Source organism: Dermacentor andersoni, chromosome 7, assembly GCF_023375885.2.
Source record: "Dermacentor andersoni chromosome 7, qqDerAnde1_hic_scaffold, whole genome shotgun sequence".
Taxonomy (NCBI): Eukaryota; Metazoa; Arthropoda; class Arachnida; order Ixodida; family Ixodidae; genus Dermacentor; species Dermacentor andersoni.
In genome coordinates this window covers 39181781-39203085 of record NC_092820.1, presented here as the reverse complement: position 1 = coordinate 39203085, position 21305 = coordinate 39181781, and the positions used below count along the sequence as shown (strand labels likewise).

At 44.8% G+C, this 21305-nt stretch overlaps 1 protein-coding gene across 1 annotated transcript in view; it reads right to left on the bottom strand.

Annotated features, from left to right (window-relative positions):
• Nucleotides 1-2333: 2333 nt before the first annotated feature.
• Nucleotides 2334-21305, bottom strand: part of LOC140219556 (ATP-binding cassette subfamily C member 4-like) — a 56735-nt gene continuing 37763 nt past the window's right edge. Inside the window, exons 4-5 of the mRNA XM_072289448.1 lie at nt 13585-13779; nt 2334-2762 (exon numbers count right to left, since the gene is read on the bottom strand). Of these exons, the coding sequence (XP_072145549.1) occupies nt 2603-2762; nt 13585-13779 (355 nt within the window). The 3' untranslated portion in view covers nt 2334-2602. The remainder of the gene's footprint in view (nt 2763-13584; nt 13780-21305) is intronic.

Below are 21305 nucleotides of genomic sequence, written 5' to 3'. Positions count from 1 at the left end.
GCTGAGGCGGGCAGGTGAGCCGTTGAAGCTCATCACGCACCACAGAGCGGATAAGGTCTCGGAGAACGTCCACGTTTCCAAAGGCCATCGCGTCCGTCAGTGAAGCAGCGTTCGCGTGCCTGTATACGGAGCTGAGTGCTGGTCCGAAGGTGAAGTTGCGTTCAATTGCGTTTCATAGAAAGCTGAGCGCTGGTGTAACATCTTTTCCATCGCGGTGGCTTCGGTTAAGAATTCAGCCACGGTCTTCGGTGGGCTTCGAACAAGGCCAGATAATAGCTGTTCCTTAACTCCCCGCATTAGATGGCGCAGCTTCTTTTTCTCGGACATGGTTGGGTCCACCCGACGGAAGAGGCACGTCATATCCTCGACGTACGACGTCACGCTCTCGTTGGGCAGATGAATGCGGCATTGGAGCGCCCGTTCGGCTCGTTCGCGGCGATCAGCATTGGTGTAGGTCTCTAGCAAGGCACGACGGAACTCGAGCCACGATTTGATGAGCCCTTCTCGGTTCTCGTACCAAGTGCGGGCACCGTCCTCCAAGCTGAAATACACGTTCCTTAACTTCGCCGCGTCGCTCCATTCGTTTATCTCGGCAACACGCTCAAATTGGGCTAGCCAGTCTTCTACATCCTCGAAGATATCCCCGTGGAACACTTTCGGCACTCGGAGATTCTGCAGCAGATACTGAGTTGCCGTTGTGGCCGTACCTTGCCTAGTGGTCGGTAGGGACGTCGATGTTCCTTCCATACCGGTGTGTGCGGGCGTCGATGTTGTTGCGGAGAGAGGATCAAGCTCCGGAGGCAATCCTCGGATTCTCCTGCTTGCCCGGTGAACAGGGGTGTCCACTAGTATAGGGCTGGTACTCCTGCTACCAGGAGGGGTTTGTGGCATCGGATGAACCGTACGCCGCGCCTCCACCAGTTTTGTCACGAAAAGACAATGTAAGGTGTGCCTGGCGTCGGCGAGGCAGACAGTTGTACAAGATGGCGTACAATAAATTCAAGCCGGCGTCCTCAGCTTCTACTTCTTCTACTCCAGCGCCCGTCTCTTGCTGAGCGCTGGTTCCAGTCCCAACTTCTTTTTCAGCGCTGGCTCGTGACACCTAGCGGCAATATTATGCAATTTTCATTGATAGCGACACAATTTAGGCTTATTGGCTAGGCATATTCAGGCAGAAAGACACCCTCCAAGGACCAGAAAGAAAACTATTTGAACATTTGCGCCGTTTTGGCTGTCCGTGCTGTGCACATGTACGCAGTATACATCGCTTCTACCACGAAGCTGTATATGGCGACGTGCCCCTGTTTTTCTGTGTGCGTAGAGGAGGCTCGGGTAGACGAAGAAATCGATATAGCTCTGCTCAATCGGCTCCGAGGTAGAGCCAGGTCAGCAATCTTGAGGGCGAGATATTACGTAAAATTCCAATAAGTGCGCCCCTTTACTATGACCTCAACGTCACCTAGCGACGTTATCAGCAGTTGCGTTCTGGCCGTGCTATGGGTAGGACGCGTACTTTGCGCAACGAGAAAGAACAGCGTGCCCTCCAAGAGCGACAACATGAGCACAAGAGGGAATGGGTGCAAAGGTGGCGGAAAACCGCTAACGCCGAGCGCGTGTTGGTCGACGGGCCTGCACCACCGCGTAGCCTCCTTCCGTCCGACGAAGAAAAGCAGCGGGCCGTTGAAAATGAGCCTCCAGACCGAAGATGGGGCCGTCATTGCAACGGTGTACATCCCACCATCTACGTCCAAGAAGGCGACTAACACGTTTCGGATTTGCGTGCTCGGTTCGATCACTCCTATAGACTCTGCGTACATCGTCATTGTAGGCGATTTAAACATCAATCTGACGTGACCAGGCGGAAAATGGTTTGTGTCGTTCTTGCTGTATAGTATTTGAAGTAGTAGCTTAGCGCGAATAAAACCACGGACCCAAGGAAGACAGACAAGGACAAGCGCTACTCACAACTGTTTAATGAAAGGAAGGAGAGTGCATATATATATATATATATATATATATATATATATATATATATATATATATATATATATATATATATATATATATCCTCTTGTCACGCATGCGCCTACCGAACAGAATAGGCTGTATAGGTTCGGCACACACATGTAAATATACTATGCACATACACCTGTTATACATATGTCAATGTACCAACAACGGGTCATCGGTCATGCATAGACATTACGTTTGCTAAAAATATTCCCGGCACCGTCGTTCAGCCCATGGCCCTCTACCATGATGAGTATAAAGCGATGATCACTATGGTAACCAAATAAATTGAGAGACAGTAGAATCAAGAAGTCACAGGTACGTGTTTTTATTCTATCAATGTAGTAATCACCATGCACGCAATATAGTGATCACTGTACATAGCTTCGCTGGTCATGCACCTCCACAGAGTGGAATGGTGCTGACTTTTTTAAATGCATGGTTCATGCTTATTTCTTCGCGTTATTAGGCTGAAAATCTGACAACGGTGTGAATGTGTACAGAGAGGTTTTTGCATAACTCATCGTTTTGTTAATTGCAGTTATCATTTCTTGCCGGTATGAGGGCTCACATCTTGCCTCAGTCAGCAGACTTACATGTGAGCCGTGTTCGCCGGCTCCGAAACAAAGCGAACATCTTCCGCTGTAAGTCCTGCTCTATTCAACATGGTGTGAAAACGAGAACACGGATTTGATGCAAGCTCAAGTGTGGGTCCAAACTCGGCGACGTGGCCTCCATCCATGACTAGGATCCTGCGCAAAAATGTAAAGACGCGTGATTCGTGCTATTACGCCAGTAATACGGTGTACAGTGCAGGTGCTAATGATCTTGTGAACAACGTTAAGGCTGCCTACCCTTTACTTGAGTAGTTGGCCTATATTTACTGCAAATATGATTTGCACAAACTGAAAACAAACACATGGTCAGAACTAAGAAAAAAAGGAAAGCGATCACTTCCAACATCGATACCAACGTTTGCCTATGGAAATAGAATTTATTCTCGATTGGTAAACAATATAGGGACCATTAAAACTCCTGACAAATAAATATGGTCTTCGTAAACCGGCTTTGCGGTTCACTTACTATAAAACAACCAAATCTGACCATGCCTGCACAATAATAACGATTCATTAAAATGTCCAGGTGTGAAGTTACGAATCATCCGGTAAGAATCGCGTTACATTTATTATTTGCGCATTTCGGTTCTGAGCATCAGCTCTTTTTAATTTTACTCTCTTACGGGTAACTCATCCCTAGTTTATCCATAGGTGCCATCCGTTTGAAGAAATATATTTATTACCGGTAATAACTTATGAAAACCCCATTACATTAAGGGCTTCTTTTCCCGTTATGTTTCAAATATCGTAGGTACGTTTGAAAACCATTTATCTCCACTTTATCTAAAGTGACATTTGGTGGACGTACGGGGTCCCCATCCTCTTCGCAGCAACGGAGCTGCGTTGCACCGTCTGCTATCCAGACCCGGTACGCAGGGCTGGGCAAAAATACTTTCCAATGGTATCGTTCTTTTCGTTTTTTTTTTGTTCATGTATGGGAGTCGCCCTGACAGTTTCTAACTTTGGGAGTCCCTGTGTAGTGCTAAATTTGCATACGATTCTTCGTAAAACTGACATCGTTGATGAATAAACTTGAACTTGAATTTGATGCAACGCAAGATAATCGGGGAACAACTATTTGAGATACATATAGAAGATACTACCGCAACTGGTGTATCCGATACAATACTGTTCGTTTGTGACATGACATAGTTCGACACATTCGTGAATATCTTAGTACAGATCTTTCTAATGCAACAGCAAGCGCGCACGCAAAAATATGTTTGCTTGGAAATTTGTTAATTCCGACCAGCTCTGTTTCACTTGAATGAAATGTCTGCCAGTATCTCAATATCTTTGTCTCTCTAGCTCAAAGTATGATATTTTCATTCCGAAACAGTACATTGGGGTTGCTGTAGCTGATTAACATGAAAGCTCTTTATACGCTGCGCTGTCAGCGGTCTTTCCTTGTCGCTTTTCTAATTAATGGGAGTCACTGCTCTGCTTCCCAACCAACTAGCGGGTCGCAATCTCATTACAAGAATGTCGATAAGAAGCATTTTCACCATGGTGCAAACACCGCTGTTGAGTTTTATCGTTTTACCGAAAACGTATTACAGTTTACGCAGTATCGAATTACCGGACACGTGTACAGCATCACTAACACTGGGAGCAACATTTGCTGACGCATCATGCATACAGAGAGCACATAAAGCTGCGATGACCTTTCATATTCTACTTATACCATCCTGATCTCATCGCCTGCCCTCGCTAGAGGGCTCTGACGGAAATAAAAAATAATGTCGCTGCGTTTAGTTATATTCTTTTGGCGTTGTGGCATCAGTAACAGCTTAAGAAGTGGAATTCAGCCAGTATTTTTAGTTTCGCACGCTAATGTTGCGATAGCAGTGTCTTGTACCTTAAGATACACGATTCATTCTTTTATGTATCGGAAAAAGAGATATTGATACATATCATGCCATACTTATCATGATAAAGATGCGATATACCCAAAGACTATCTAAGAAAGTATCCAAGGTCGCGATATTCGATGCTGCCTAGCGCTAGCAATAGGTTGCGCTTCCACATCCCGATGACCCCGGCTGATTTTCTGGTCGTGATGGTCCGCACGTAGAAGAATGGCTACGCATGCACGAACGTGTCAGTAAGGGGAACAGGTGGGACCCCACTATGATTTGAGCTTATTCTATTTTCAACGTTGCAACAACTCCGCGTTTTCGGCTCCGAATACATGAAGAGGAACTTAATAATTCGGAGCTGTTCAAGCAGAAGCTGTCCAACCTTTTTGGCAATACCTCTGGTCGGCAGCTAGCCAGAAAAAAGCAGCTTCCTTTCCGCGCCCACAGTGCTACCGAGTCATACATCTCCCACGTTCAAGACGTTCTCGCCCCTTGTCGCAAAACGGACACGTCTATGGCAGTGTCCGACAAAGTATGACATATCCTCAAAGGAATTGCGGATGACTCATGCAATTTCCTGCTTTTTAGCAACCTTTCTCTGCCGACGCCGTCATAAGGCAATGCCGCCGGTTTGATATCATCTCTGAGTATTTTCTGCTCATTGATTGCGCCACCCGAGATTCGCGCAAGCCTGACTGACTTTCTTCATGTGCCACCGCACGTCCTGACGTATATCTAACTGGCTCATGCGAGTTCAAGAAGGAAATTACTTTGCATCAATTACTGCCGCTGCTTTCTCGCACTACGTCACAGTCCCTCATACCGTACCAACGGTCACCCACAACTGCACTTGCTTTCCGGTGGTGAATTGTGGCTTCACAGTGCAAGTGCCGCCAACGGGAATATTACTAGCCACAATCAGTTCTTTAACTGATCAATGTCCGTGAAAAGTGATGAATGTGTCATGGAAATTGCTCACGACGGCATTCAAAAAACTACACGATCGCCCCTTCACAGAGTAAAAAGTTGTAGGACATTGTTCCCGACTTGTTTCGGCACTGAACACCTTAAGCGCTCTGCTCGAATTCTTAAGGGCTTGTGAATAGTGCGATGTACTTTGAAAGTCGTAGAGCGTACTATCGCGTTATTGTGTCGATTTTTTCCCTTATTATTCCGATAGCCCAACATGCGTATTTCCGCCATCGGCGTCGCCGTGAGGTCCCATAGAAAGTCCAAAGGTGCTGACACCATCGCCGTGCGCCCTACGCTGTATGTGTGAGTGAAGGCGTGCGAGAGGAGTCGACAATCGCGGCTCAATCTCGCCCGCGCGAACGAGACAAAAGAGGGGAGGAAGTGCACCAGCCTCCGTCGTGCGCGAGGCAACCAACATAGAGAGGCAGAAGGGGAGGGGGAAGAGAGAGAGGCGTCGTTCTACTCCCGCTGCAACTGTGTATGTAGCTACTTTACGCGGTCGCCCGGTCGTATCTTGAGAGCGATCTGCTAGAGGTTAGAGTCCAGGAGCGTTGACGGCTCGTGGCTTTGTGCATGTTGTGTGTGCTCAGCGCACAGTTTGCTTTGAAGTGATAAATAGTACACAGGCCACCTCGTTCGCTGCAGCTTCCGCGTTCCCTAACACCAGAGATTCGTCAGGAAATTTCCATGACCATCGAGTAAGATGTGTTCATGTTTGCTTTTGCGAGCGTGGCGTTATAATGACAATTTAGTTAGTCTGCCTTTGTTTACAAGTTTATGCGGCCGATAAAAATACTAACCTTACTTTGTATAGCTATCCAATAATTTCCTATCACTACCGATGCTTCGCTCTCGGGTGAAACTGTAACTTATTTTTACAGTTGTTTCTTTTTTTTTATCTCTTATTCCAGTTATCCTTTTCGCAGCATAGGACAGCCAGTCGGTACCTAAACTGGTTAACACCCTGCCTTTCCTTGCCTTGCGTCTCTTTCTCTCCCTCTTCCTTAACGGACCGCTGCATTGAGACGTTTGCCGTCGATGACTCTCGTGAGCCTTGCAAGTCTGCCATCTATTCTAACAAGGCCTTTGCGAAACCTATTACTCCAGATATCTTGCCTGGTGAAGCTAAAGCTCTCAGTCACTTTTTATATATTATAGAGATATTTTTGACCTAAATAGGCGGTCCTTGGACCACACAACTTTTGTGAAACACCGTATCGAGACCGGAGATGCTCAGTCAATGCACAGACTACTTAGCGAGTTTCAGCGTTGGAGTGGCAAGCAATCAAGGTAGAAATGGACAAGATGCTACCAAACAATACTGAGTCATCGTCAAGTCACCATTTGCCTTAGTGAAAAAGAAGGACAGCACGTGGACATTATGCGTCTACTATCGCCACTTCAATCACATCACAAAGAAGAATGTCTACCCACTGCCCCTTATACATGACGCCGTTGGTTGTCTCTATGGTGCACAGCCATCCATCAATCGACCTTAAAAGTATTATTGGGTTTTACGCGCCAAAACCATTTTCTCATGATGAGACAAGCCGTAGTGAGGGACCCCGAAAATTTGGCCCACCTGGGGTTCTTTAACGTGCCCCTAAATCTAATACATGGGTGTGTTACCATTTTGCCCCCATAAAAATGCGGCTGCCGTGGCCGGGGTTTGATCCCGCGACCTCGTGCTTAGCATCCCTACACCATAGAAACTAAGCAACCACGGTGGGTTCTCTATGGACCTTCTGTCAGTGTATTGTTATATTCTTGTGTTTTCGATCGTCAAAAGAGAACTTCTGTAATAACGAACGGACAATATTAATTTAGGGTTACGCCCTTTCGGGCGAAACTGTGACTTCGGCCACCTTCGATCACATGATGAACTATTTAAGACTTTAAATGCTCGACTTATGTACGATTACTCAATGGCGTTACAGTATTCTCACCTACCATCAGCGCACACCATCAACGACTCTTAGCCATTCCTGGTATTTTTTGAAAGGCTTACCTGCAGCTCAATTAAAAAATACAATTTTCGCCATCATCAGATAACTGTACACGGTCGTCCCCTTCCAATTTGAACACGGCTCCGGGCGGCCACGAGTTGCGCTCCGCGGAGCGCCGGCCTCGCCGCCGCCCGGAGCCGTGTTCAAATTGGAAGTGGACGATCGTGTACATGGACATCTAGTTGATGCTTCTGGAATCCGACATGAACCGGAAATAATTCGTGCCGTCAAAGACTTTCCTGTGCCTCATAAAACTGACATGTCGGCAACGTCGTGGGACTTTGCTGTTTCTTTCCCTTTGTTAAAAGTAGCCACCTTAGCAAGGCATCTCACACACCTCTGAAAACATGTGTACCGATTTCGTAGGGTTCCTCTCAAGCTACCGCCTTCTCTTGTCTCACAACTTTACTCGACACCCCACCGGTACTCGGCCACTTCGACTCTTCAGCTGCAGGCTTGGCGTGGCGTCTGACAATGGCGAAATATGTCGAGAGCGAGTGGAGCTGTACTAATCCAGACACAACCAAATTAGAATGGCACAAAGCTTTAACAAAGACACTGCCTCACCAGAACAGGAATTGGCCTCCCTGGTGCAGTATTTGACCACAACCTGCCCAATGATATCTACAGTTAACTCACGGCCCTCAGTCCCCAGCAGATCCAGGACAGCTGTCCAATGCGGCGGTCACACCTTTAACGCATCAGAGGGTGCTAATTATATCTGGACCCGGACAAGCCGCCAATGGAAACTGACGCTGTCAACTTTAATTGCCGAACTCTGTCGAGTTAGGATAGCGTAGGTGTACTGTTTGAGGAACTATGAGACATTCTTTGGGATATCATCGGCCTTTGTGAGATTAGAAGAACTAGCGAGGCTTATACTTGCTGAATAACAGCCATGTAATATGCTATAAAGGTCTCCCTGATAAAAAGCAATACGGAGTGGGATTCTTAATCCATAAGGACATAACGGGCAACATTGACGAATTTTCCAGCTTTTATGAGAGGGTAGCAATAGTCGTAATCAAACTTAAGAGGTATAGAGTAAAGGTAGTACAAGCCTACGCTGCAGCATCCAGTCACGACAGTGAGCAATTAGATCAGTTTTATGAAGATGTTGAATTAGCGATGAGGAAAGTTCAAACACGGTATACAGTAGTAACGGGTGAATTCAATACAAAAGTGGGAAAAAAGCTGGTGGGTGAACAAAAAATTGGCACCTATCGCGTCGATTCTAGAAACGCTTGATGAGAGGTACTGGTAAAATTCGGAGAAAGGAATAAGCTGAGTATAATGAACCCCTTTTTCAGGAAACGTAGCAACAGGAAGTGGACCTGGAAAAGTCTTATTGGTGAAACAAGGAATAAATTGACTTCATACGTTCTGCCGATCCCTGTATAGTGCAGTATGTAGAAATGATAGGTAGGGTAAAGTGCTGTGACCATAGGTTAGTGACGGCTAGGATTCAACTCAATTTGAAGAGAGAAAGAATAAAATTGGTCAAGAAGAAACAGGTCAACTTAGAGGCAGTAAGGAGAAAAGCAGTGAAATTTAGGCTGGCATTTGCAAACAAATTTGCAGCGTTAGAACAGAGAGATGATGATGAGGACATACAGGTAATGCATGAAACCGTAATGAGGATGGCTTCAGTGGCAGCAACTGAAGTAGGAGGCAAGGCACCAAGGCACCAAGGCAACTAGTAGGCATGCTCTCCCAAGTAACAAAGGACTTAATAAAGAAAGGAAAAAGCATGAAAGTGTCCAATTCAAGGGATAAGATAGAATTCGTGGAACTGTCAAGACTGATCAACAGGGCGAAAGTAAGGGATATTTGAAATTATAACGGGAGAAAGACTGAGGAAGCCGTCAAAAATGGGCGCAGCCTGAAATCAGTGAGAAGGAAACTTAGCAAAGGACAAACCAACATGTATGCATTGAAAGATAAGCAGCGTAATATCATCAGCAATCTCGAAGGTATAATAAATGAAGCGGAATAATTCTGTACTGACCTGTAAGGTACCAAGTGGACTCAGGAGAACTCCATTCAAAGCGATAACGAACAGGATACAGAAACTCCTCGTAAAACTAGTGATGAGGTCAGAAGGGCCTTGCAGGACATGAAACGGGGAAAAGCGGCAGGAGAAGATAGAATAACAGTCGGTTTATTTAGAGATAGTAGGAGACATATTGCTTGGAAAACTGGTGATTCTTTCTACGAAGCGTCTATCAACTGCAAGAGTCCCAGAATACTGGAAGAATTCAAACATTATACTAATCCTCAAAAAGGTAGACATTAAAGAACTGAGAAATTATTGGCCTGTTAGGTTACTGCCAGTATTATATAAAATATTTACCAAAATAATCTCCAATAGGATAAAGGCAACACTAGACTTTACTCAACCCAGGGAACAGGCGGGCTTCAGGAAGGGATTCATTATTCAGGTTATCGTCATTATTGTCATTACTCAGGTTATCGAGAAATACGCAGAGTACCATGAGCCTCTCAATGTGGCTTTCATAGAATAAAAAAGGTCATTTCATTTAGTAGAAGTACCAGCAGTCATAGAAGCATTGCGTAATCAAGGAGTACAGACCGCTTACGTAAATACCTTGGAACATATCTGCACATATTCCACAGCCGCTCTAATTCTACACAAGAAAACTAGGAAGATACCTACGAGTTACAACAAATGATGGAGGACATTACCGGGGACAGTGTAATTGTGGGGCTGAAGATTAATATGCAGAAGACAAAGATTGTGAAGGATAACGGGCAAGGGAACAAGAATTCAGGATCGCCTCTAGAGTATGTGAAGGACTGCATTTACCTAGGTCGGCTAATCACCGGGAACCCGGACCGTAAGAACGAAGAATAAAAATGGGTTGGATCACATACGGCAGACACCGCGAGCTCCTGACCGGAAGCTTACCATTATCATTGAAAAGGAAGGTATACAATCAGGGCAGTCCACTGGTGCTGGCATACGGGGCAGAGACTTGGAGACTGACAAAGAAGCTGGAGAACAAGTTAAGGACTGCACAAAGAGCGATGGAATAGAGAATGCTAACCATAACTTTAAGAGACAGGAAGAGATCGGTTTGGATCAGAGGGCAAACGGTAAATAGGACATTCTAATTGACATGAAGAGAAAATAAATGACACTGGGCAGGTCATGTAATGCGTAGAGTAGATAAACGTTGGACCATTAGGGTGACATAATGGGTACCAAGAGAAGGGGAGCGCAGTAGAGGGCGACGTAACCCTAGGTGGTGCGACGAAATTATGAAATTTTCGGGTGCTAGATTGAATCGGTCGGCGCAGGACAGGGGTAATTAGAGATCGCGAGTAGAGGACTTCCTCCGGCAGTGGACATAAAATGGGCTGATGATGATGATGAGGACAGATGCGCAACCATGCAAGTGGCCCTGCAATTGGTACTGTTTGGGCGAAAGTTTAGCATGGTCGTAACCTGGTTATTTCGGGCGCCAGCCGCCTTTTGCCAGCTTTGGAGTAAAGCTACTCTGTTATTGAGAGACCGTTTGTGACTTTTGTATGGGCGGTTTTGAAATTCTGTCCCTGCCCATATGGCTAGTCCTTTTGTATTGTTACCGACTATCACACTCTGTGTTGACTTTCACCACTTAATGTCTCCACAGGGAGACTCGGATGATCTACATGTTGGGGCGCCAGCACACTGCTTGCACCGTCACCCCGCAGACACGTACGACGCCAATGACACGGGTGCTTCCGCCTGTGTCCTCTCCAGCAACCAGCTTCTGAACACAGAAAATCAACAAAGCCGTGACGGAACTTTACGGACCTTCAATGAGCGAGTTGAATCGAAGCCTACTTACCCATTCATAGGGTCGTTCCTGCTCAACGGTGACGTTTTGTACCAGCGTCATTTTCACGTCCTTGGTCCTGCACTTCTCTGTGTCGTCAACGACACCTTCGTTCAGTCATTCTCCATGAGCTTCATTACTCACCACTTGCAGGCCATCTTACTTTAACTCCAAGCTACGACCGTGTCCGCCGTCGCTTTGATTGGCCCGACCATTCCCGTATATGTAAGCCGATACGTTGCGGCGTGCGAGCGCTATCAGCATCGAAAAAACCAGCGATACCTTCCTACTGGGGCTCTTGAGTCCCTCGGCATCACAACTTAGCCATTCTTGCGAATAGTGTTATATCTGCTGGGTATTTTTCGCGAGTCTAACTCCAGCATCAGGTGGATTCATGCGCCCCAGTATTACGCCAAGCGCTATGCCATTACCCGAGCGCTTCCGATTCCCTCTGCAAGTGACGTCGCGGATTCACCCGTCCGCAACACCATTTTAGTGCATGGTGTCCCACGGAATAGTACGACTGTGGTCGTACGATCCTCCACCTAGTCATTGCCGACATTTTGAGGTCTTCCTGAACCGAGTACATGTTCATTGCGCCGTACCATCCTCAGACCAATGGCCTGATTGAGCGATTGAACCATCATCGACATGCTGTCTAAGTACCTTTTGCCAGACCAGCGTAACTGGGTCATTGCACTACTCGTCGTCACGTTTGCTTACAATTCTTCACGACACGAAATGCCGATTGTTCGGCGTTTTACCAGTTTTTTTCGGTCGCGACCCTGCATTGCCCTTGGAGGCTGTACTTCCCTCTGCTAGTGCCTCTAGGAGCAAGTATGCCCGCGAGGCCCTTGCCCATGCTGACCACGCGAGGCAGCTTGCCCGTACTTGTTGGTTGCCATAACAAGAAAATCAAAAGCGGGTTTGCAATCAACGGCACCATGACGTACGCTTTTCACCAGCTTCTCTTGTGATAATTTGGTCCCTTTCCTGTCGATTCGGGTCCTTCGAAAAAACACCTTCCTTGCTACACAGGCCGCTCCAGCGTCCTACGTCAAGTGACCGATGTCAGCTGTGTCATCTCTCCTCCTTCACTTGATGTCTTTCATGTCGCCTGCCCAAAACCTTACCATGCTCCACCTGATGGTCCGTTTTGACGCACCGGCATCGCTCTTTTTTTACCGGCGGTTGTGTTACGACGAGGGTAAGTGAACGACGACGGTCCTGAAGACAACAAAAAGTTTACACAGCCTCAATGGGCTGTCTTACGTCTCTGTGAACGTTCGCTGTTCGTACCTACATATCCTAAGTTGTTCTATACACGCGACAGTATGTTAACCACGTTCTAAGCATTATTAGGCAGATTATACCCTTTTGTGAAGAACCCCGAACGAGTTGCATACAATTACTAAATTTTGCTCGAATTGTACTTGCAACTCTCTTATGCTAAGTCAATAATGGTTGCTTCGGGTTGCTCAGTGGTGTTTTAAACGTTAGAAAAACGCATTAGGTTCAGCGAGTTCTCAATCACTCTCCACCAACGTCACGTGCTGTGAGGACCATCAAGCGATGTCAATGCTGTCGTAGCAGCAGTAGACAAGCCCTAGCGCGTTGACCGATCACGTCATCCCAATACAGTGGCGCGGCGTTTCCGTTGCTGCTGACAATAGCACAGCAACGGCTCTGTATAATCCGGGACAATGAATTCGGTTACAATTAACTATGGTGTCTTGGTTTCCCAGTCGGGACCGTGCAACTGATCACGGACTGAGTGTGAACAGAGAACGCCACACTGAGAACTGACTGAGAACGCCACACAGTGTCGATGTATCGTTGGTAGCATGTTTCAGGGCACTAATGTCGCTGCTCGTGAACGCGTAGTCAAGTAATAAATTTCGAAACCTTGTACGCTTGATTTGCATCCCAAAAATATTTATATCTCGGCAGCTATCATCTGAGGAAAAAAAATTGGCTCTTTCTCATTAGTGCTCGACCACCCCTACATTGATGATTTTGCATTTAAATCAATGCTTTCAATATGTATAATTAACATTCGTTATTTAGTATCTCAGCACATACTACGAAACACTATAAGATGCTAAAGAGGACAGCAAACAAAACTAAGTTGGTTGAATTCTCGTCACGCACACGTAGATTTTTCACTTTTTTGCCCGACTTATGCAAAATACCACGTATTTTTTTTACCTACGTGCTTCCTTGCTATCTATTGCGACCTATTGTGAGCAATAAGACGTGTAGGGTCAGCGCTGCATACTTGTCGTGGTCAAGCACGGTGTCCAGTCTATGCGCGATGGTGAGCATCGTGCACTCGCTGAAGCCCTCTCGCAATGTCCTCTGTATCAGCCTGTCCGTGTCGCCGTCCATGTGCGACGTGGCTTCGTCCAGGACCAGAATCCGCGGTTTTCGCAGCAGGGCCCTTGCCAGACACACCAGCTGTCTCTGTCCGGCACTGGGGCACATAGAGAGAACACGTTCACGTAGTGAGGGCCCTAATTAAAGCACCCAATCCGGCTGATGCGCACATCATGGAACAATTACTCCCACAAGATCGTGTCACGAATTGCGGCATACGTCTGCGCCCTTTTTCAGTGTCCTGCGATCGGCGCTTCGTAACCGCAAGGGCATTGCAATGGAATAGATTGAAGCTTTCTCACTCTTAAATACAGACGTAGGTATGAAAAAGGCTTTATTTTAAATACCCGGGAACAACTTATTTGCGAGCATCTTTGGTCGATATAATCTAGGTCGTAGTAAACTCTTTATTCTTGCGCAGTGTTCTCATTTTATTCGGTGACACATCAAAGTTATCAATCGGCCGAGAAACCTAAACCTTCATTCTCATATAATGAAAATTCTGCCGAATAAGGTTTGCTTTAAGTATTTGCTTATATATCAATCAAGCAATAGTAGGTAACTGCGTTTTTCCGAGAGATTGGATTATTAACCATGCTGCCCATAAAAGTTATGGAACGCCGAGTAGTGGGCCACCGAGAGAGAGCGCCAGCCATTAAATGTGCCAAGTGCCCCAGATTTCAGGCCAGGATCGGGGCTCAAGATGCCTTTTCGCGGCGTGCGTTCGTAGAAATTAGTTGTGCGTGCCGAGTACTGCTGTTACAACCCAAGCATCAGTGCTTGTGTCATTATTCACTGGTATGAGGGCGAAACCGCAAACCTCACACTAGAACCGTTCCATATCTATTACTTTTTGTGCTGCTTACTTAAACAAACCGTCGCTTCTGCAGAATGATAGAAAGACACTTAGATGTGCATGAGAAGCCTGCACACACGTTTGCCCTATAAGTGTCGATAAAGGGGAAACTCGTCTATTTATACTAGTACAGAACGCCTTGAGTTTATATATCTCTTCATTTCTGAAAGTAACGAGCATTACAGATATTCTGTAGAAGAAAAAAGGAAGATCAAGCTTCCACTCTTTTAAATTTCGCTCTAAAACAGCAGCGCCAGGATATTTGTGTTACGCAGAGGATTTCAAAGCATTGCTTTATATTCGAGCCAACAAAGGCTAGCTAATTTATAAAGAGTGGGTAGACGAGCTCTTTGGTTTCTGTTTATACTCAATATAGTCATAATGTAACAACGATTAAACTACGCTCGAGCAAACACACAAAATTCGTGATAGTAGGCCAACCTGGGGCTTTTTTTATTACTTCCTTTGTGGGTTCTTAAGCTCCCTCTCCTATTATTACCTGTTTTTCATTACTTTGCATTAGTGCGAATTCGTGCAATTTACCATTGAATTCAACTCAAAATTGCTCTTTTTATTTACCTGTAGTGGCAGTGCACGAAATAAGTAGAGCGCCTACGAAAAGAAAAGTTTCGCCCAATATTCCTGACTTCATCGTGCGGCAAAATACTTGAACACATTCTCGTACATTTCATAACCGAATTCCTTGAACGTAATATATCTATATCTAATCACCAGCGTTGAGATCGCTATAACTTTTTAACAATCACAAAGCTTGCTACTGCGATTCATGAAGTCGCTTCAACCCTTGATTCGGCCGGACAGATTGACCTAGTCTTTTTCAATTTCAGCAAAGCTTTTGATCGTGTATGCGCTAGTGAACTTCTTAATAACTTCACATATTTGACCTACCGTCTTTTATTATCAATTGGATCAAACAGTGGTGGGCCAACCAAACGTAGTTTGTGGATGTCGATGGGTACTCGTCCACGCGTTTGACAGTTACGTCTCGCGTGCCTCAAGCAAGCGTCTTGGGACCCATTCTTTTTCTCATGTGTGTGAACGATATTACTACTGCTGTGTGCCCTGATGCTCAAATTAGGTTGTTAGCTGATTATTGTTTGATTTGCAAAAAAGTGACATCCCGAGACGACCAGATTTTATTGAACTGCAGCCTAGCGAAAATTCACGAATGGTGCACAAGATCGTCTGTGTCCTGGAACTCGGAGGAAACTGTGTTGCTACGCCTAACTAGTAAATGAAAAAAATGCTTTATTGACGTATAAAATTAATATCAACACCGTAACAGAAGCCACTGAATACAAATATTTGGGATTGACAATCACTGACAACATTAAGTGGTCCTCCCACATTGAAAACATTTCTACAACAGCTACTCAGAAACTTGGCTTACTTAGACACAAAATAAAAAAGAAACACCATCCCATGCAAAACTTGTTGCCAACAAAACTTTGCTTTGCTTGAAGTTGGACAGGCGAGCATAGTTCGGTATCACCACTATTAAAAGGACAAGCATAGGCTCGATATGATCCAGCGGCGGGCAGTACACTTTATATTTACCAATTATAAACAGATTTACCGCCATTCATAATGCTGGTAAATATGATGCTAACATTACGGCCCCGAAGGAGAATAGCGAGACTGAAATTTTTATTTTTGCTTTATCACAAGAAACTGCATGTGAATGCCCGCACATATATTCAGCCCTTCTTGTCTCGCATGTCGCGAAATCGGCATCGTTACAGTCTACTTCCGTATCAAACGCGCACAAACCTTTTCAAGTACTCATTTCTTCTGCGAACTGCTACTGATTGGAATTACCTGCCTGACAAATTGGTTTCATCAGAATGTGCAAGTGCTTCTGAAAAGGCGCTACTTGATTTATTAGTATTTTAGCGTTTTCAATTTGTTGGATTCTACACCTTTTATTGATGCACTGTTATTTCATAATTTGCAATATGTTGAATTTGTACACCAGATGTTTTTCGGGGGAGAGTTCCTTTATTTTTGCATCTTCCTGCTGTTATGTGTATTGAACTCGATCGTGAGCTGTATTTATTTTTTTACCTTCCTATGAGCGGTATTTTTTTCTCTGGGCAAGTTGCACTGGTTTGCTTTAGTGGTTCTAGTTACACTAATATGTTTGCTTTGTATTGACACGTGTACTTAAATTTATCGGGCGACCACGTTTCGCCGCTTAACAACTGTAATCGCACAGCGAGGGACGCGCCTGCATGTATCCGACGTTTCTGGAAAGTTATCGATGCTTCTACCCGGCTGTCTGTTGTCGCCGAACCTAGTGTTATCTGATTTCATCGCGTAACGCGAATGGTGTAGAACTTTGTGGAAGGCACGCGGGTCCAAACGATTAGTCTGGAACATTCGACGACTGCTCTAGAAAAGCCGGCGCACTTGACCCGCTGATCAGATTTACGACGATCGCCGACTGTGTTCGCCGCTCTCGTTGTGCTTTAAATGTAGCCTGTTTTGTGGGCACAGGTTCGCCCAATAAAAGCTAGCTTTTGCCTTTCACAGTTTGGTTACTGTGCTCTTTGACGTCACGACCACGTGACAATATTATCCAGTTTGTGTGCTTGTGTGCCGTGCCGCTTCATTGGTGCCAAAAACTGCGCAATTGTACAAACAATTTCCCACATGCATGGTCCTTAAGGACAGCAGTATACTATAACAAAATAGATAAATTATATAAAAATAATTCGTTTGCTTGTTATTGTGCCTTTGTTGATCTATTCGGGCATATCCGATGACGCTTTCCTGCCAAAATAGATTCGCTTTAATGTGAGCATACTTGTTGTTTGCGCATCTGGGTGCTATTGGCCTCGCGCACAAATTTACGGTAAGCTTTTTCCTTGTTTACAAGTAAATCGGCATATCCTTGAATTCCTAAAACGGTGTTCTTGCGTCAAACAACACCAAATTAAGACCACAGAAATTTGTGCCGCTTTTCACTGTGCCGGGTACCCCAGCGATATTCAACCAATTCGCAAAAAAAAAAAAAAAAAGCTGGTACAGCACTAAGGTATGACACGCATCCTGCCTATCTCACCCTCATTTTTTGGGACCGGTAAAACATCTTTCTGTGCTTATTGTCTATATTATTGGATAAAATTATCTTTAAAAAGTATTCTTTCACTTTTATATTAGGGCGCGGCTGATGCTGGAAAAAACAGTTATTGTGTCCTCAAATATTTCAGTCAGCAGTCTTCGTCACATTATGTCTCGCGTAATTGTTTTCTTCTGTTCTTCAGTCATAATACGGGAAATCAGAAATATGATGCGTGACTGTCAGCCGCAATATCTGCAGTGGTCCACAAATTAATTTGAAATTTTTTTTTTTCGATTATTTGGTTGATCAGACGAAAGTACGTTCGCATTAAACAATAGCAAGCCTCCTCTTTCCGTTTCTTTTGCTTTATCTCAGCTGCTTCTCACGGTAATCCGCCATGTGCATTATGCTTGCACCATTTTTCCTCAACATCTGGCTGTCGCATAGCAGGATCTACCTGACGCTTGGCGCGCTGTGCTTCAGCCTCCCCTCTGAACCCACGTTTTTGTTCCTCCTCCCACTCTGCGGCATTCTTTCGCCAAGGTTAATTTACAAGGCCTGAAGGCGAGGCTGCAATGCGATTACAAGCTAGTGATATGCGACATCAATTATTGTCGTGCGATGGAAGCGCGACTACATCTCGAGGGGTAAAACGTAGTTGATGCAATTTTTGGAACCAATACGTCACCAATTGAAAGAGGTGAAGAGGTACAGTCAGTGTCATTTCATTATTAAAGCTTCAAGTCACCGCTTATTGTATTCCCTCCACGAAGACTTATCAGCAGGCAGCCATGCAAGTTTTCGGAAGTTTACTAGGGGCGATGCATGCTGAGGTATGCCGAGCATCAATAACACGCAGATTGCAACAACAGACTCATTCAAATATCTTGGTGTGTACATCTCGCGTGACTTAACTTGGACCTGTCATGTTAACCACATAATAAACTCTGCTAATCGTACTCTAGGCTATCTACGCCGTAACCTTTTCCTCGCTCCTCCCTCTATTAAACAATTTGCTTTTCTAACTTTTGTGCGGCCCAAGCTTGAGTATGCCGAAGCTATTTTTGACCCCCACCTCAATAACCTTATTGAAGCCCTCGAATCAGTTCAGAACCGCGCGACACGATTTATCCTGTCAACTTATTCATACAATTCAAGCATCTCGGCACCAAAAGCTGAAATAAACCTACCCTCTCTAGCCTCACGCCGGAGAATAGCCCGTCTTAACCTTTTTCATAAATTCTTCCATTCCTTGCCTTTTGACAACCCGTACACAAAAAAAGCACATCGCATTGCCCGCACCAGTCACTCTAATACAGTATATCCCCCACAAGCCCATGCGGTTACTTTTCAGCAATCATTGCGTAAATCAACGTAGCAAGCGAAGGCATCGGAGGATATTGATTCTGTCTTTGATATCCACAATGAATTTCGCCGGAGAAAGTCCGGTCTAACGCAAGAACGCTCTGCAAGATACCAATCAAATTATTGTATATTATAAAATTTGAGTGTACTTTCCTCCTCATGCAATGTCTCTAGGGGCCTGTAAGGTATATTTAAATAAGTAAATAAATAAATAAATACGGAACCAACTGACTAGTATGAAACGAGTGATGTTGTTCTTCATCAGTTTAGGTGCCTTAATAGGGTTATCATGTTCAGGATCACAAACAACAGCGACATATTCTAAATCTGGGCACAGAAAGGTTTTACAAAAAAGCTATTTTTAGTTTTGCAGGAGATTTACTGAAATTTCAATGTATGGATATTAGCATTCGATTTGCCTTAATAATTATTACGGTGATGTCAGTTTTTTATGCAGATGAGATGTTATATCAATTCCGAGATACCGATATCACGAAAATTGTTCAAGCGTAGTACCTTTAGGCTTATAAACCGGGCATAGTTCGTTTGTGCGACCAAAGATGCATTAATTTGACATCATCAATGTTTAATTACATAGGCCACTTGTCGCACCAACGCAATATAGAAAATAAGTCTTATTGTAATATATGTTCACCGTACTCAATTCTAATGCTTCGGTGTAAATGCAATCGTCCGCGTAAAGGTGAGAATTAGAAGAAAGACAACTTGTTAAATCATACATATATATTCAAAAAAGAATATACTTAAAATTAAGTCATGAGGTACACAGATGGAAAATGTTGGTTAAGAATCGCAACCGCTCATCGTGACTCACTGAAGTCAATTGGTAAGAAAATATTCTATCAATTTTCGTAGTTTATGATCTAGGCTTGTTGCTGAGACTCTGACCATAAGACTTTATCGAATAGCTTGGCGAACCCTAGATACATGCACACAGCTTGGTAACTTCTATCCGGCACGGCGTAATATCAATGTGTGAAAAGTATAGGCTTGTGTCACGTCAGTAGGATGAGTGGAAACCGTATTGAGCATTGGTGAAGAGATTATTTCAATCTGAGAAGTTAAATGTGTTAGAATACAGTATATGCCCCATAATTTTAGAAGGAAATTCTTGTTAATGAAATTGGACGGTAGCGAAGCGGACAGAACGTGTTACCAGATTTATGAAAAGGAACCACCTTCCCAATCTTCCAGGCCGAAGGTAAGGAACCATGATAGAATGATTGTTGAAACTTTTACTGAAGAAAGGAGCTTACCATTTCTTAGTTTTTATAAAATTTTTGCTGATGCTATCTAAACAAGCAGAAGACACTTTGAGAGAGTTGATTACCTTTTCAATACCAGCGAATTGGGACAAACGGTCTTTGACAAAAAGAAATGTTAAAGTCCTCTCCACGATGAGAGCAAAATTACCACTTGAGCTACTGTTAAATGGTAGAATGCAATCACCAGATTTTACAACTGCGACTTCAGCTTGGCCAGCCCTTTGCGCTCTTCTTTGAGCGCAGGTAGAACACACCGAGGCTCAGCCAGTTGAGCCCACGAGATACAGGAAAGCGACTTGACTCGGAGGATACGTCACATTAAAAGAAGACCACGGGCGCGCAACGGCATTGGCACAGCGCACGAGGCAGCTAGCAAAGTATACTAACTCTGTGGCTAGCAGATGTACGGGGCCTGTTTCCCAATCCTCGGAAACGGTATACAGGCAAGGGAAGCAGAGGACCTAGGTGCTGGACCTGGGCGCCAAAAGCAATTGCTAACATCATCAAGTACAGTTTCACGAACTCATTTTAATCGACGCAACCAATGCCACCAGTAAAGCCACCCCACCCCAGTTAGCTACAACACAGAAACACACGCCTGAAATCTTCAACACCAGCTCGTATGTACGTTCCATCAAACGCAGAACCCAAGAATCATCTACAAAGACGGTGGAGGCGGAACCAACACCACCTGAACAACACGCGCTCATGCGGAATCCCAGAACCACCCGCGAAGCCTTCACGAAAACAGCTCCATACATTAATAAGCACACAGATACACAGACAGACATTGGTGCAGGCGTGGACAAGAGAATATAGCGTAAAAAGACACCACCTAAAGATGCTTCGGCCCAGAGCTCTGCCCGAACCTAACAGAAATTACTACCGCGCACTACGGATAGCACACGCAACAACAAAGCTCGCTCTTTCCGCCACTCCCGTAAGCACGCTGTCAAATATAGAAATTAGAGATTTCCCCTCAAAGCTGACACTAGCTTCATTAAAAAGAGGAAAATACCATAAGGTATTAC